General features: G+C 31.8%; 1 protein-coding gene, 1 non-coding gene and 1 pseudogene across 3 annotated transcripts; 2 read left to right on the top strand and 1 right to left on the bottom strand.

Moving 5' to 3' along the window:
* The first annotated feature begins 797 nt into the window (after positions 1-797).
* On the top strand, positions 798-2,382 carry LOC100806494 (membrane-associated kinase regulator 5). The gene is made up of 2 exons (XM_003556084.5): positions 798-1,984; positions 2,090-2,382. The coding sequence occupies exons 1-2, from the start codon at positions 1,057-1,059 to the stop codon at positions 2,146-2,148; spliced, it is 987 nt and encodes a 328-aa protein (XP_003556132.2). The 5' UTR covers positions 798-1,056; the 3' UTR covers positions 2,149-2,382.
* An 11,268-nt stretch (positions 2,383-13,650) lies between these two features.
* On the top strand, positions 13,651-15,840 carry LOC100805972 (ABC transporter G family member 8-like; annotated as a pseudogene). The gene has a single exon (XR_001387118.3). The product of XR_001387118.3 is annotated as an ABC transporter G family member 8-like (transcript).
* Positions 15,841-19,033: 3,193 nt separating this feature from the next.
* On the bottom strand, positions 19,034-19,107 carry TRNAN-GUU (transfer RNA asparagine (anticodon GUU)). Its single transcript has one exon. It is a non-coding gene; the product is annotated as a tRNA-Asn (tRNA).

Raw genomic sequence — 19,107 nt, 5'->3', positions numbered from 1 at the left:
CATTTTCTCTCTTTTTTATGAGCCCTTTTTTTTTTATGAGTCCTTTGCTCTGCATTTTCTCTCTTTCCCTTTCTTTCCTTCTTTTCCTTTTCTTCCCCTCCACCTATTTGGAAGTTTCCTATCACCATCCCCTAACCCTCTCCATCAGAAATAGCATCTGCTGCATGCAGTTTAAGACCTACATTACTATCCCCTACTTCCAATCTTTTATCCAATTCCTTGCTCAATTAAAAAGAGAACAAAGATCAATTATAATAATAAGTTGTTTTAAATGATTTGTCTATAATTATAATTAAAATTACTAATAGAGTACCCCGAATAAATTAAACATAGGGTTTAACAAAAATGTTCTTATAATCATTCAAAATCTCATCAAATAGGTATACTTTTAATCAAAGTGTTTGGTTGAGTTTGATAATTATAGCCCATACCTAAACATAAAATAACCCTATATTTAAAGTTTTAACCCAAAAATGGCATCATATCACTGTGAAGCAGAGATATAGCTAGGACTAGAATATATAAGAGCAGAGATTAGTATTTGATGGTGGGATCAGAAGTGGGCCAAACAAATCTCAGTTTTCAAATTTACCTGTGGAACTCTGATGAAGACTGAAACGCTTCGTTCATGACTCTGTATGCGTCCAAGGACTGAGGTCAGAGACACTGTACATTACTCAGTACCTTTTCCTAAATTTTTAATTTTTTCTATCTACTCTCTCTCTCTCTCTCTCTCACCAACACATGGTCACAACACAAACAAAACAATCAATTTTAGAAACGTGGAAATAAAAGAGCAAAATGAAAACAAAAAGCAAAACGGTTCTCTTCAAAAAGCAAAAGCTAAACCCCCGCTCTGATTCCCGAAGAAAGCACCGTATTCAATGCTTATACAAGCGCCATTAAACGAAGTGAAAAGCTAAACCCTCTCTCTCTCTCTCATCTTATCTTATTTTGTTCATTCATCTTAATGTCCCTATAAAACCCAAAACTCAACCCCACCCAAAATCGGAACACTCTTCTCTCTCTCTCTCTCTAGATTCTTCTTCTTCTTTCATGGATGCTTTGAACTTCCTCAAGTTCTGGAGAAACGCCACCACGACCACAACCTCCGAACCCCACCTCGTGGTAGAAACCGACACCGAATCCGACGAAGAAGACTCATTCTTCGACTTGGAGCTCACGCTACACGATTTCCACAACAAAGAAAACACCACCACAACCAAAATCGACGACGACCCAAAACAAACGACAACAACAACAACAACCGAACTCAAAAGTATTTGCTCCAAAGATGACGAACTCAGCAAAATAGACAATGACGTTCCGCGAAAAACACCGCTTCCCATGTCTTCTCCTCCCGAACCTATCTCCAAACGTAAGGTCCTCCCAATCGAACCTATCTCCAAACCTCAGTCCCCCATTGCACTTCTCAGGTCCGCTCCTAGCTTCAGAATTTTCATGTTCAGAAAACGAAATAGAGCTCCTCCGCAGAAAACGGAGCACTCTGTTAACGAAACGAAAGTCTTCGCGGTGAAGCTAAGCGTCGACGATTTTCGTTCCTCTCCTGCGCTCAGCAGAGACAACAGCACGAGAAGCTTAAGGAGCAAGGTTCGGGGTTTGAGCTACGAGGAACCCAAGCCGGAGCGGTTTTCAAAGGAGGTGTTGCGGAAGTACCTGAAGCTGATTAAGCCGCTATATGTTAAAGTTTCGAAGAGATATAGTGACAAGGTGAGATTCTCCGGCGAGGGTTTCGCGACGTCTCCGTCATCGTCGCCGTCGGTGGCCTCTGTTTCTTCGAGAACGGAGAAACAGGGGAAGGGGATGACGGTGGTTTCGAAGCATTTGGGGAAGAGTAGGTCGGCGTCGTCGACGGTGGTCGGAGTTGGTTCTCCGGCGAAGAGGAGCGATGATACGCTGCAGCAGCAGCTTGATGGGATCCAAAGCGCCATTCTTCACTGCAAAAGGTCCTTCAACTCCAGAGGTAATTTTTTCTTTCACTAATGTTACATTTTAATTTTTAGTTAGTTTTAATTATCATGATTTATGATTTGTAAACGTAGTTTTAATATGATTTAATTATTTGCAGAAGGATCAATGTATTCGGTGAGAAAATCATTTGATGGTGAACGTGGGACAAAAGTGTAATCTTGAGGACTTTTGTTGTGAAAGAAGCTGAAGATGATAGAGAAGATAAGAGAAAAAAAATGTTAATTTTGTATTATTTTAGTGTATTGTAATTTGTAAAGAAAAGGGAAAGAGATGAGAGGAATAGGTGTGATGATTAGTCAGAGTGTTGGGGGCAGGCTCCCCTCCCCTGGTGGTCAGTGAATGTAAATTAATGGGGCATTATGAAAAGAATCAAAGGGATCTTCTACTGTATCTATGTCTGATGTGCTGTGTATGGGTTTTGCATTTTGCACTCTGCTTGAGGTTTATTTTTTTGTATTGATTTGATGCCCATCAAATGATTCAAGGTAACAACATTTTTCATTGTGATTATTGACATCTCAAAGAAGTGATGCAAGAGAAGTGGTTTGTTGCCAAGGGTTTTGTGAAATTAATTTGAGACACCAGTGAGTTTAATTTCCCGTAAATGTTTAGACTAAATAACTAAATAGAACTCCCCTCCAAGTATCTAATGTGCTAGTATGTATATCTAGGTTCCATTTTAAGATCTCTGGTTAAGGTGTTAAAGCTGGAATAATTTTATAAAGTTTGTTTTAATCTTTTATGTTTTAAAGAACATAGACGCCACTTTCAACATTAAAAAAAAAAAAAGTTTTAAGTTTTCAATGTCTACTTTAAACTTTCAACAAAAATAAGCCATTTTTTAAGTTCAATCATGCTTCGCTCATCCAGTCCAGAATTTAAATCCCAATCTCATGACCGTTTTCAAGCTTCTTCAATGAGACCTTGTTTGATGTTGTGACTTGCAATACTTTCATAATCAAACTAGAATTTTGATTTCACGTTTTCAAAACTAGTTTCATCCTTCACAAACCATAATCCTCTTTCCTAGCAACGAATTTGGCACAAATAGAAGGATCGACGGATTAGATGCGTGAGCTGAGCGACAATATAGGTTCGTTATGGAACGAGGAAGAAATGTGAGAAGGAATTGAAGGAAGTGAGCGATTGAAAGGGAGCGAGAGTGTTGGAGACGAGATTAGAGAAGCTTGCGAGGCAGATGAAAGTACTGTCGTATGCTTGTAGCTTCAACAAAGATCATGACAGTATCATAAGTCTGTTGTTAAGGGAAGTCACGACACAGTAACAATAAAAAACCAGTTTGAATCGATTTAAATTGATAAAAAAAATTTAAAAGATAAAAAACTAAAAACAACATTTAACCAAATTTTAATTATAAATTATATGGAAGTGCAGTTAAAATTTTTGAGTCACTGCCTTTTTACACCTCTCAATAAACACTTTTTTTTTTATACCTTTTTAACCTGTGCTATTTGCCATTTAGAATTACTCCCGCTACAAAGTCCAATTAGAATAATGATGCCAGTTTTGTGTCCAGCCATGTTGACAATTTATATGAAATTGGTCCCGAGACCAGAATGTCTTTGATGGGTTAAATGAAAAGATAATTTTAAATCTTCTTATTATATTTTTTTTATAAATCTTATTTATTATATAGAATAAAATAAATAAATTATATATTTTTTAATTTACTAAATATATTTATTTATTATCTAATATTTGTTTTAAAAATATTTAAAGTTATAATGAAAAGATTAGAAAATATACTATTATTAATGGTCAAATATTACTGGCTTAGTAATAGCTCGATAGTGGTCCATTTTGTGAGAGTCTGTTATTAATGCGGAAGATAAATAGAATGTTGAATTTTCGGATTGTACTTTAACATATCTTAGAGCAACTTCCAGCTAAATTCTAAATTGAAATTGAAATCTTATATCATTTTTTTAGTAGATTTTATTGTATTAAGTAGGATTAAATATCTTATGATTTTTCTCAAATTTTTGTGCTAGATCTTATTTTATGATCTTAGATAACTTTTTATACGTCCTATATGAATCTCACTTTTAAATATTTATTAAAAAAATTTAAATATTTTTTCTCCTCTCCCTTTCGTTTCACGTTGCTTTTTCCTTTTTTTTTTCCTCCTTTTTTTCCTCATATGCTGCTTCTCTCTTTCTTCTTCTTCTTCTTCCTCTACCATGACCTTCTTCGTCCTTCGCCGTTGCCTCCTTCCCCTCTGTCGCAGCTCACCCCCTTCCCCCTTTCCTTCCACTGCAAACCACCCCCTTCCCCCTTCCCCTCCACCAGTATGTCTATTTTTGTCTGTTTTTTTTGTTGTATTTGTTATTTTGGTCTATATTTTGCTTTCTTCTTCATCTCCTTTTATCTGATTTTTTGGTCTTTGTTCTCCTCACGCGTTTTGCTATAAAGGAGAGAGAGTAAAAAAGATTTTTTTTAACAATGTGGAGATCTTGAGGGGTCTTGTACAAGAACACATTCTCTATGTTGGAGATTTGTCCAACTCCTTTATTGGAAGATCTAGTGAAAACGAAATCTTGAGCTCAAGATCCTTGCTCAAGATCTAGCACTAAAGTTGCTCTTGTATATGATGTATATATATCTTGTTGGGGTTTGGTGTAACTAAACCCAAACTCATGTATATCTTTTGAGTTATTAATACATGTTTATTACTCATCGTTATGTGTTTTTCTTCTTTGGTTAATGCTTGCTTTGACTTGATTCTATGGTTTAAATGCAATTGGAAAATGTATTTGAATTATGAATCAGAGAAGAGTACATAATGAGTATTATTGCTAGAAACAGAGCAAGACTCATTATTCACCTTTGACTCATTTTCTTAAAGCAAATAATTTGACTAAACTATGTAAGGGATTGATAATTTAGTCAAGAGACTTAGACTTTTCTTGTTAGGAATTAGGGATTAGGTATTTTTATGAGTTGATGATAACAAAGAAATTATAAACATTGATTAATAATTTGTGTATGCATAAGAAAGTGGTATAGTGATGTCGAACCCCAACGCTTTTTATAATCATTTCTCACAACATTTGTTTGCAATCTAAATCTTTTCTTAAAAAAAATCCTTTTATTAGTTTTATTTTAAGTTTTCACTTTAACTTCAACCCATAATCAATGTTAATTTAAATTTACTCTATTTTATCTAGCAAGTAAAAAGTGAATAAATTATCAAATATTGCATAAGTCCTTTGAAAAAATATACTTAAACTTTTCATTTTATACTTACTTGTACAATTTAATATGCTAATAAGAATTGCACTCAATATTTTCAAGCACATATTTATTACCCTCAGCACTTGCAATATTGAGTTTTGATAATTTGAACATTAAAGTACTTTTCACTGACATAATTCTTTTACTCATTAATTGCAAAATACACTTTTTTATTTTATTTTCTATTAGTGAATAGCTAGCACGTACTCTATATGAAGGGGAGTTAACAACTTGCCAAAATACAATTTATAAAAGGCAAGTGAATATACATTGACAAATTTATATATCTACCAATACATATATATATAGACACACATTGTGTTTTGTATCATTGTGAATTTGAATTAAGCAATCAACTGGGTTTAGGTGGTAATGCTATATATGTAGAAAAGCATTCACATTTCACACTGCTACCGGTATGGCATGATTATCTAGGCTGCAAATTTCAAACTCATATCTTAGACATTATGGAGGTTGGATGATTTGAGATCTTGATGTTTGAAATGTGGGTTGTAGGTGAGGAAAAAGACTGTTTTGTAATTGTGTAGAGGTCAAAATGTGTATTGAGGACTATGGCTTTTGCCGTGTACTAGTATTTCCAAAATTCAAAGGCACATTAATGTGAGGAGAACCATGCCAAATTAACCAAACGTGGCCCTCCATGCCAAGTGCACTGCGACTTCACACTTAAGCAGAAGGCACAAGGCAACTTACTGAACTGTGTGGTCCCTTAGTTACATTAAACTGTTATGGGATGATATTGGTGATGTTTTGTTCTTTCAAAACCTGGAAGAAACTTGCGCTGATCGAGATATTGGTGCGAAGCAATGTAGATATAATGATAATTTATATATAAATGAGGCCTCAATATTAAGTTTGTTTGATATATTTTTTAAGCACCACAAAGTGTAGGAATTTTCTTTTTATTTAAGAAAATGTTGTTGTTATTATTATTATTATTACAAATTTTTATTGTCTTTATTATTTCTTATGTACACATTTAAAAATAAAAAACAACCGAAAGATAAATGATATTTGGGTAAATATTTATTTTTGTCTTTTAATGTATAAATTGTTGACAAAACTCATTTCCCGAAAGATTAAAATTCAAAATTTAGTTCCAAAAATGTAAAAAATGTGACAAATTTATCTAGCCGTTAACTTTTGTCTGTTACCGTTAATAAAATAGCCTACGTGACTCAGAAAAATGAATTTGTCATGATTGTCAACATGGTCATGTTTAATAGATTGGACGAAAATGTCAATAAGTTAAAAGACCTAAATGTCAGTAATTTTTTGTTGGATGAAAATGCCAGTAATTTTTTTAGATGAAAATGTCATTAATTTTTTTTGGCCAAAATGTCAAATGTTTTCATTAGATAAAAACATCACTAAGTTATCATTATTGAATCAAAATGTCACTAATTTTTCATTATATCTAAATGCGAGTAATTATTTATTCGACGTAAATATCACTAATTTTTTGTTGGACCTAAATATCAATATGTTTCTATTAAACTAATTTGTTAGACCACAAATTTTATTTCATTTAAGGGTAAATATAATTTTAGGATAAATTTTCTCTAAAGTTTGAATTTTAATCTTTCATGGACGAATTTATCAGTGACTTACACATTCAAGGACGACGAAAATGATTATTTATCTTTTTTTTATTGGTAACTTAAAAGGTGTGACTCATTTAGCTAAAATTGAGAAACTAATATGATATACACTAAACAAACTTTGAAAGGAATGAAAACCCTTAATTGTGACTATATTTTAAATAGGATTGAAAGATTATTTTTTAAGAAAGAAGATATACTAAAATGATAGTTAAAAAATTACAAAATTTTAAAACGAATTTAATATATAATTACTTTATGAATTTATTTCATCTTAAGTTTGTTATACTTTCAACAACAACAACAACGCCTTATCCCACTAGGTGGGTTTGTTATACTTTCATTTGAAATATTATATATATATATATATATATATATATATATATATATATATATATATATATATATATATATATATTGCTTCATTAAAAAAAACAGTGGTTTATTTTTGTAGATATTTAGTTTTAATATTTGCATATATATTATTCAATTTGTTTCAAAATTTACAATAATATAACATGTCCAAAGAAAAGTGCTCGATGATGTTAAATGAAATTTTATTAGAAAAAATCTCTTATTTAATGTTTAATATTGTATTATATTTTAGTTTTGTGTTAATTTTTTGAACGTTTTATATAATCATATTAGTATATTTGTTTTACTAATAAACATTTGGGGTCTAATAGATTAGTCTAAGAAAAACATACTGATATTTATGTTACACAAAAAATTACTAGCATTTATGTGCAATAAAAAATTACTCACATTTTGATATAATAAAAAATTATTGACATTTTGATCCAATAACGATAATTTACTGATATTTTTGTCCTATGAAAACGTATTGACATTTTGGTCCAAGATAAAAATTACTAAAATTTTCGTCCAACAAAAAATTATTGACATTTAGGTCCAATAATGATACTGATATTTTTGTCCAACAAAAAATTATTGACATTTAGGTTCAATAATGGTACTATATTTTGTAAGCTATCTTATTAACGATAAAAGATGAAAATTAACGATCAAATAAATTTATCGTACTTTTTACATTTTTGGAAATTAAATTTTAACCTTTTAGGGATGAATTTGTTAACAATTTATACATTCAGGAACAAAAATAATTATTTACCCATGATATTTTATAAACAAGTATGAAAATATTAAAATAAAATATTTCTTAAAGTAAAGAAATTCTTGTATGTTCATCGATTGTTGCAACATGTCATAAATTTTAACTTTTAAGGAAGAGTTAAAATAATTTTACTTAATAATAATAATAATAATAAATTAATTGTGTATTTTATAATGACAATAGGAGTATATTCACTTTTCAAGGGAGATTTTTATATTACACCACCATCATTTACATCAAGGCATATATTGAGATATGATGCATGCTACACTTAATTATCTTACTGTAAACGAGTGTATGAGTAATGATGGCAATTATGCTTGAACTTCAAATTCTTTTCTTTTGAAATTCTAAATTCACTGACGACAAGTTGTAAATATCATTAGTGAATGTGGAATGACAACACACTCCTCCCTTACGTCAATATTAGGCATCTTGAGCAAGAAATCTGCATCATTAGACATTTGCAAGTCTCATTGGTAGGACCAACATTAACTATTCTAAAAGGTAGCTTATATACAAATTAAGAGTTATCTTTAACTTATATACACTATCATATTATTAATCAATACGATATTCCATTTTCATTGAATTAATTATATATACATGTATTTGATAATAATTGTGATTTCATCTAATAAAAAAGTAATAATTTTGTTAAAAAAAAATATGCGTTAATTTTTTGAATTTGATACTCTAAAGTATTAATTTCATTTTCCTGTGTAAAAGAAGCTGCATTTTTTAAACAAAAAAGCTCCAGAGAAAGGAAAAACCCCGACTGTTATGCGGGGGATAATGCGATGCTTCCTTGTCTGCTTCAAACTCTCATAGAATACGAGACAAATACCTAAGCTAGGTTCTAAGTACCAAATTAAGAAGCCTGGTGTTAGTTAATGAAAGTTATAATATAAGGTATATATCGAAAGAAAAAAAGTTATGATATAAGGTGTAGGTTCTCTTAAAACTTGAGGAGAGAATGTGCAATGCACCCAGAAACACTACATAAACAGCGACAGAACACTATTTTTGTCCTACGAGGATGGTAGATTTGTTCTGTTTCCTCAGCATATTATTGTTCCTCTTTTTAGTAAGGTGATATATGTATATTGTCATTTACATCAAGGCATTATGGATGGGAGAATCATTGAATCCAATTTCCAGTAATGTGTTTCCTGTTTTGGATAATCACGTGTTTGGAGACATTATGATTGGGAATTGAATTGCATGCTTTTAGTTCATTGCATCTTCTTCTTCATTGGGGAAGCTTTTTCAAACCATATAATAGCAAGAAAGGAATTCTATTCCACATGTCATAAAATGCAGGCGTCTCGTTAAATTCGAGGCTAAGAAACATAGTGGATTTAGTACATTGTCGTTCTTATATCGGTAGGTGAGTGAGACATTATCGTATTATTAGAGTTGTTGATCTTTCTCTACTTCTCGAGATAAAACAATCCATGTGCACGATTCAATTAGAAACAATATGTAATTTGAGATAATTAATTAAAATGTCCAAGAGTCAATTGATATTTATAGTCTTGTCCATGAGGACTACAAGTCAGATATAAACAGTAATCGCATATGGTATTTAAAAGTCTCGTTATGAATATGGCATGCTTTCTTTTTTAATTCATAATTCTTGTCTGGGAGATAAAAATTAACTCTTCAATTCATGGAGATTCATTTCTTTCAATAAATAATACTATTATTTTATACACAAAATTTGATATTAAACACTTGATTAAAAAACATGATTATGTGTCAACTATATGATACTATATTTTTAGATATATAATTCTAAACTAACTTAAAAATACAAAAAAAAAAATAAAAATGGTGACGCATGGGCTCTAGCCCCAAAAGAAATGGATCCAAACTTTGGGGATGGACTTCGTGAAGTGGAGTAGTGGACGTTCATAATTTATATTCATACACAAAACATCAATTTTGTAACTGGCATGTGTCTTCCTATATACCCTTTGTTGATTTACTCTTTGTTGATATAAACTGCTAAACTAAATAGTAAATCAACAATTTTGCAACAATTTATATCCAATATCTGTGATGCATGTTCCAAAATTAATTAAAGAGCCCGTCTGAAAATAGTGTGAACCTGTTATTCGAGTACTGGGTAGTCCATCAGCTGCACAGGGTATGAAGGACATCTGAAATGCATGCAACAAAAATAATAAAAGAGTGCACATGAACAAAGATGCATCATACAATACCACTTCGGTTTCTATCTCTTTTCAACACACAATCTAATTCTATAACTATATCTATTGTAGCATGTTAAAAGTTGAATTTCATTCTCATACAAAGATGCATATTGTCTTCTAACCATTAATAACTTTCTTTTTTTATTTATATTATTTACAGTAAAATAATTATTGTTATAAAATCATTATACTAATTGTTATAAAAATTATATTCTTTTATAATCACAATATAAAATACCTTTACAACAGTGCATATGTTATGCATTCTTTTATAGTTTTCTATATGAAATTTATATTCGCTCCACCAGACCGTTGCAAGCTATAATTACCTAGGTTTTTATAAGAAGTTTTTATACAACATAAGTATTACTAATCAGATAGAGAATGACCACAATATTTCTTCTTATTTGGGTCAACAGACATTCTTAAAAAAATCTCAATTCAAAATTTCCCTTGGTTAGTATGAAACTTGGATCGTTTGAGCCCAAAGTATTCGATGGCATACAAAAGCCCAAAATTATTACTGCTACCCACAATTTGTTCTTTGTTTTTTTTTTTTTTTGTCTCTACTGTAGGTCAACAAAATAATAACAGATTAAAATGAAAGAAAAAAAATTTAAGGAATAAAATACGATAAGAAATTTTTTTAAAGATCAAAATGAAAACAATCCGAAGATTTTAGTGCATAAATGAGTTTTGTATGTGAATTCTTTGTCTTCAATATATTATGCATGTACCCTAAAGCTTCCTCTTCTTTTATTGGAGACCTATGTAATTTCCCAACTCACTAACATAATTTTTTAATCATCTAAGATAATTTACATCCTCTTACCTCAAACGAGAGTGCGCATAACTATTCCTTTCTTTTAGACTTCAGGTTTTGCCTTCCCCTTTAGTCTACAACCATAGACTAATAACCTCTTTGATTTCCCCTTTAGTGCATAATTATATTTGCTTTATATCTTCTAAGGGTGATTCATTGCGTTATTGTGTGACTTCTACTACGTTCTAAATTTGCATTTTTATTTTCTTTCTTATATAATTATTATTATCATAAAAAAAAATAAAGCGATTTTCTCATTAACTAAGGATAGTATTTTTTAGGTTGAGTCTTTTGTCTTCTCATTTAGGGATTGATATTGAGATTTTTTTTTATAATTTTTTTTGTGATGAACTTTTAGATATTTTTAAGCTAATTTTTAATATAGGCCTTTTGTCTCATCATATATATATATATATATATATATATTATTTTTTACTTTTTTTTTCTAATTTTATAAAATTAAACCCCGACTACTTTTTTAATGATTCAGTTTAAATGACTACTTAAAAATATTTAAATAAAACTAAACCAAGTTAATAAAATTTAAATAATTTGATGCATTTTTTTTCTAACTTTGAACTAACCCAACCCGAATAATTAAAATCCTACTTTTAGCATGTTCAAATCATATAAATTGTTGGCAACTCTAAGAGCTTTTTTGTTTTTTAATGCTGAAAATAAAGAGGTTTATCCCACTGAAGCACTGAGATGCCAAATATAACTTCCCAAAATAAAATAAAATACTAATTTCTTCAGATGTCGTGAAAAGCTCACACATATGAAAGCGAATAAACAGACAAGCAAATGGAGATTCATCAGTTGTGACTTGTGACTAATTGGATAGAACATCATACTCGTGAACAAGTGGATAAACCCTGCTTGATCAATTTTCGACCAGCTCTCAAATATTGCCGCAACTAAAATTGAAGAATATTTTAGTTCAAGTGTCGTTATATATTCAAATGATATAACATTTTTTTCAAGAATTGTTTGATATATTGAGGTGACATCAAATGACATGCATTCTTTTTCCCTTCTATATATTAATAAATAAGGTAAAGATCATGTATCGTCTCCTACAGTATACACAACTCGTCTTCACAAGGTATACAGTATCTTTGGATTTAATTATTTTGTAGGAAATATTTTCCTTTTTTTTAATTTAAACACAAATAATTAACGATCGATTGTCCTTATTACAGGAAATTTAAACTACGAAGGGATGTTTTTGAGGCCGAAGATGATTTCCTATCTATCTAGTTAGGCTGTTTGTGTTGCCACGTGGTTTTCCTAAAGCCACACATATGTGGTTCAGAAAAGTAATTACTGTGATTAAGTAGATTTAACTCTAGCTTTGTAAATGTGAAAGATAACAAGAAAAAAAACTGCATTCCGTAAAATGTGATTGAAATAGGAGAACAAAATAATAAACGTCAGTCCTAAAATTTGTCTGACAAATTTGGACTTAGATACTATTGAGTCATCAAACCAACTAGATTGTTCCCCTCATAACGACTTTTGATAAGATGATATAAACGAAGCCAGAGTCACGTAATATACGTTCATATGATTTTTAAAAATATATTATCCACATATCATGATAGTTTTCAAAATTATGGCAAATGATTTTATCACCAACTTATTAACATGAAAAATTTAGAACTCATAATTAATTAATTTATGACGGATTTTTTTTTGTGATAATTCATTCAAATATAAATTTTGTTATCGAGGGGACTCTTATTTGTTTAATTTTAACTTTCGTTATGGTTAAAACTTAAAAAGTAATTAAGTAGAATTATAGTGTTACATGTACGCATGTTACGATCACATTTTGATTAATCTTATGAGAGTTTATATGATGTCTCAATACTTTTGGAGATTTTGATACCGTTAGTTTTTTAACTAATAAAATTATATATTATCTTTTTATTATTTCTTAAATTGGTCCTTGGTTATTTAAAATAAAAATTATAACTATTTTAAGTTAAAAAATATATTATTAAATATAAGTTTAGAAGTCTAAACCCTAATCTCCTTACAATCAAAGAAAATCATACATACACTAAATTAATAAAGTTTAGGATGCTGGAGGAACTTTATTAATTGTTGTCTCGAGTAATGCTAGTCTGTGCATGGTGGGCTTTAATTTATGTTGTCTTAACCTGGGTGTGTATTATGGTGGACTTTAAAAAATCAACAACATCAAAACCTACAAAATTAGTGGAATATCAGAGAAATTCTATAATCTTTTTTATGTCTACAATGCTGACACAGAAATTAATATCATAATTACACTCCTACTATTCAAACTTTTCGCTACTAAATCGACACTAATAGATTACTTACTTTTCGCTACTTAAATTCAAAACTAATAAATATTTAGAATTATAGTATGACATACAAAACTATTAGGATCACAATATTCTTTTCACCGATATACAAACAACTTAATTATCACCCCACAACTTAATTTATAAACCTCATTCACTTATACATGAACACTTATTCAATGAACCCTTAATTAAAATGGTCATCTAAATTCAAACAAGCAAGCCATTTTCCTTTGTACTAGCATCACTAGAAGCCATCCTTGCACAATACTTTTTGATGAACGTAGAATAAAAAACAATAGAATCCAACCACCAAACGCCAAAGCAAAAGACCTTTTTAATTATTTCTCTCTTTTTGTCTCACTCTACGTCACAAACCAACAAGGCTTATACACTTCCATCCCACCATCACCACCACTTCTCAAACTCACTCCAACACTAATTCTCCCATCCATGGAAGACCCCTCAGAATCCCCACCACCCCTTAAAACCTACAAACTAACAGCCACATCAATCTCCTACACCAAATCCACCACCACCAAACCCTCATTCTCTTCACTTTTCTTCACCGCATGCACCAACACCCCACCAACCTACATCCTCAAAGACATCTCCCTGACCGCCCTCCCCTCCCAAATCCTGGCCGTGGTGGGCCCCAGCGGCGCCGGAAAATCCACCCTCCTCGACATCCTCGCCGCCCGCACCCTCCCCTCCCACGGCACCCTCCTCCTCAACTCCGCCCCTCTCGTCCCCTCCACCTTCCGCAAGCTCTCCTCCTATGTCCCCCAACACGACCACTGCCTCCCCCTCCTCACCGTCTCCGAAACCTTCCTCTTCGCCGCAAAGCTCCTCAAACCCAAAACCTCCAACCTCGCCGCCACCGTCTCCTCCCTCCTCTCCGAACTCCGACTCACGCACCTTTCCAACACTCGCCTCGCGCATGGCCTCTCCGGCGGAGAACGCAGAAGGGTCTCCATTGGCCTCAGCCTCCTCCACGATCCCGCGGTGCTACTCCTCGACGAACCCACTTCGGGGCTCGACAGCACTTCAGCCTTCAAAGTAATGCGAATTCTAAAGCAAACGTGCACCACTCGCAACAGAACCATCATTCTCTCCATTCACCAACCCAGCTTCAAGATCCTCGCTTGCATTGATAGGATCTTGCTGCTCTCCAAAGGAACCGTGGTTCATCATGGTAGCGTTGCCACCTTGCACGCGTTCTTGCACTCCAGTGGCTTCACTGTTCCTCACCAACTCAACGCGCTGGAATATGCTATGGAGATTTTGAGCCAGTTGAATGAGGTGAAGCCTGTTACTCCCCCGAGTATTCCTGAATCGCCTCAAAGTTCAATTTCAACGAGTTCCGTTTCTGAGGGTGGAGCTAGGAGTAGTAGAGAGATCATCAGGTATAGAAGCTCTAGGGTTCATGAGATTTTCACTCTTTATAGCAGGTTTTGGAAGATTATCTACAGAACTAGACAACTTCTTTTGACCAACACAGCTGAAGCACTTCTCGTGGGGCTTGTGTTGGGAACTATTTATATCAATATAGGGTTTGATAAAGAAGGGATTGAGAAAAGGTTTGGTCTCTTTGCCTTCCTCTCCGTTTTTATCCTCCACAACTGAAACCCTTCCTATTTTCATCAACGAGAGACTTATCTTGTTGAGAGAAACTTCGAGTGGGGTTTAGAGGCTTTCGTCTTATCTCATTGCAAACACGCTTGTTTTCTTGCCCTACTTGTTCGTTATTGCTGTTATATATTCTATTCCAGTTTATTTCTTGGTGGGTCTTTGTGCTTCGTGGCTTTCTTTTGCTTACTTTGTTTTGGTCATTTGGGTCATTGTTCTCATGGCAAACTCGTTCGCTCTCTTCTTGAGCTCTCTTGCACCGAACTACATTGCTGGGACTTCGCTCCTAACGGTGCTTCTCGCAGCGTTTTTTCTCTTCTCTGGGTATTTTATCTCCAAGGAAAGCTTGCCCAAGTACTGGCTCTTCATGCATTTCTTCTCTATGTATAAATACGCTCTTGATGCCCTTCTCATCAACGAGTACTCGTGTTTGGTGTCACGGTGTTTGATATGGTACCAAGAGAATGAACAGTGCATGGTGACTGGTGGTGACGTGTTGCAGAAGAGAGGGCTCAAGGAGAGTGAAAGGTGGACCAACGTGTACTTCTTGCTCGGGTTCTTTCTGCTGTATCGTGTGCTTTGCTTCTTGGTTTTGGCTAGAAGGGTTTCAAGATCGAAAACTTAATAGACACCGAGAAATTATATATGGTGATAAAACGCTGATAACTTTAAGCGTTGTAGTATTTTAGCTTTCATATATTTTTTTTCTATCATCCTATTGCATGTATGAACTCGTTTTGTTTTATTTGATTTCTATATAAAGTATATAATGTGAAATACAGCCACAGAAAAAGTTTGTTTTATAGATATGAAGTGGACCTTTTCGTTCTCCTCTCAAGTAGTGTTATTCTCACTTCTTCATTAGATATAGTTGTTCCTTTTCCTTAGTAGCTAGAACCCCGTAATTTGGATCATTGTATGATTTGGTAGTAGTACGTGATATTTCATTTACTTTAGACACAGGACGACAAGCTGTAACTTAAGATCGAATGCGACGTTTCATGCTGTAGGCATAATGATGAGCATGCATTAATGCAAATTAAATAACAATACACGTTTTAATACACTTTAATTTTTTTAACCTTCTTTATTAGTATTAACTAGAAAAATTTATTGAAAAATCATAAAATGTTAATCAACGATAAAAAGCATTAAAAAGTATAGTACTATTTTCTAAATAGTTTTTTTCTGGTAAGTTCTTTTTTTCCTTCCTTCTCATATGCAATATATATATATATATATATATATATATATATATATATATATATATATATATATATATATATTGATGAAATAGGTCATTTTTCAAAGCTGGAATAAATTTAAGAATTTTTTTTCTTCAGGAATTAATAAAATTGATTTTTGTATTGCATCTGATCGACTTTATAAATAAAATTAACAACTTTTATAAATTAACTGTAATATATATATATATATATATATATATTCTAGCTAGCAACCACTCATTCTTATTGTACATGTGGTTTGATTTTCTCACATGTAAAGGAGTTTGATTGACAAAATGAGAGGTCAGGATGGAAGATCTATAATTCTGTATTTAATGGCTGAATAATAATGTGGGTTCATTTGAATTTCTTGGAGGCTTTAATTAATGGGTGAAAGCATATATAACAGAAAAAACCACGTAGATATCTCTTTGGCCAATTCAATTGTTCGATTTGTTTAACTTTGTTGGAGTCACGGGTCTCTCTTATGCCTTTGGTTGCAAAGAGAGGGAAGAGTCCAAAGCTGTCCTCATCATCATGGAGGAGGTTTTGTCGTTTGGCTAAGTTGCTTGCTTGCTGCTGCTATTCTTTAATTTGTCTGCTGTGACTGTGAGCTATAGTGTTTTTTGTTCACGGGTTCTTCATTCGTGGTGTCCCGTGAACTTGTTCAGTGTTGGGTTGGGGATTGCATATAATATTTTGGATATGATATGATATTTCACTATTGGCCTAAGATTGTAGATGGCTCACGATCCACTGCAGTTTTTAATTATAAACTGCATGATCACAACCATTAAAATAAACTTTGACTTGTATAAAATTGTAATAAAAAAATAAAATTAAAAAGGAAAGAATGGTGTAAGATTAAACTGCAACCCTGCAGTTATTTTTTCAACAATGTAAGACAATAATAGAGAATCAGCACAATTAGTATATGTGTGACTTTTTAAAATTTCCATCATCTTATAATTAATATTTAGTTTATGGGTGCATAGTTGTATAACAAGGTTAAAAGTTCAAAAGGTCACCTAATCGGATTAGCAGCCTAATCACAAATCAAGTGGCAAAATAAAAAAAAAATCAAAAAAGGAAAAAAAAACTTCTAAAACAAAGTTTAATAATCATACACCACAATTATTTAGAAATTATTGTTCATATAAATTTTAAAAAAATTATTATAAAAATTAACAAACTTATCTTATATGTCATTTATGATGAGATAACAATATAAACCTATTTTACACAATCAATACATATCTATTTTGTTTTTAAAAAATATTATATAAAATTATACCTAACAAAACAATATATATGATGTAATTATGCTGCTAAGATAAACATAAAACTTCAACATTATATATGTTCAAAAATCATATTGGCACAGTATTAATCATACAAATTAACAAACTATACGTAATAAAATAATCAATAATGTACTCCTTATATATGGTGCATGCAGATTAAAACTTCAACATTATATATGTCCAAAAATCCATTTTGTCTCTCCCATGTCTTGGTCTTGTTGTGCCGCCGCAACATGGTTTCGTTACATCAAAGGCGGTAGACCCTTGGGTATCTCCATGAAGGAGATCTACAAATGGCAAATCCCACTGACAACAATTCTACACCGTTCAAAGCTCCTCTTTATTGATGGTCACTTTTTCACCGTCATGTCCAAGTCCCACAACATTGATTCTAGTTCCTCTCCTCTTTCCTTGGCTGCAAAGGCTTGTGACATCTCGTGGACTGAAGAGTTCGTAACTCAAAATCCTCTTAAGCAATTGTTTTTAATAGCATAAAATTGAAGTTTTGTTTTCCACCTTTTCTTACCAATGAATACTACCGTAACTATAAAAAACTTGAGATTGAGGATTAATTTGAAATCTTAAGAATACAGTTCCTAACTTATGACTTGAGCACTTGCTGTGTGTAATGGTTCGTGAAAAAACCCAGCTACTCTTGCGCAAAAGAGAAAAAGGACTTTTGGTTTATTTGTTTATTTAAGAATGCAATTGCATATATGTCCTTTAAGTTTTACATTTCTAAATAAAAGATGAGTGGTATTTTTGTCCAACAGAAAAGGTGTTTAATGCTCATATAAACCTTATATATTTTGAGTGGGTATATGTTCGGAAAAATTTATATATATATATATATATATATATATATATATATATATATATATATATATTATATAAAAGAAAAAAAACTTAAATCTAATTTATTTTGGTGTTTTTTGTTTTAGGAAATAAGTGATAAAAGTAAAGTTATTGACGAGAAAACAGTTAATAATTGAATTGAAGACTTATGCAATTTAGTAAATTATACATTTTTCATTTATTTAGATTTATGTTTTTCTTTGAAGTTATGCTTTTGAGATTTTGTAATTTTATGTTTACTTATGCTTGTACTTTGGATTTATTTTACATTTTTATTGAATTATAATTTTATTTATACTTGTACTTTGAATTTATTTTATTTATACTTAAAACACACTTTTTTATGTTTAATTCTTCTTTATTATAGGCTTTTAATTAACTAGTTTTACTTAATGCTGAATATCATCATTTTTAAAATATATTTTTAAATTTGAAGTATCCATTTGTACCTGTGAGTATAAAAAAATCTATGAATATCTTCCAAACAAATACCTGGTGGGTGGGCACGCAGTGGTCACTAGTTTTCCCCAACGGGAAGCTTTAATTTGATATTTTTATGATTAAAAAAATTGAGATTTATATACTACCTTTTCTTTAGGTGAAAAAAGAAAAATATAAAAAGCTTAATATCTTACAAAAGCGCTAGAAGGAGGGCTTGAACCTCCGACCTTGTGGTTAACAGCCACACGCTCTAACCAACTGAGCTATTCCAGC

Source organism: Glycine max, chromosome 20 (genome assembly GCF_000004515.6).
Source record: "Glycine max cultivar Williams 82 chromosome 20, Glycine_max_v4.0, whole genome shotgun sequence".
Taxonomy (NCBI): Eukaryota; Viridiplantae; Streptophyta; class Magnoliopsida; order Fabales; family Fabaceae; genus Glycine; species Glycine max.
This window is presented reverse-complemented; position numbering and strand designations above follow the sequence as displayed.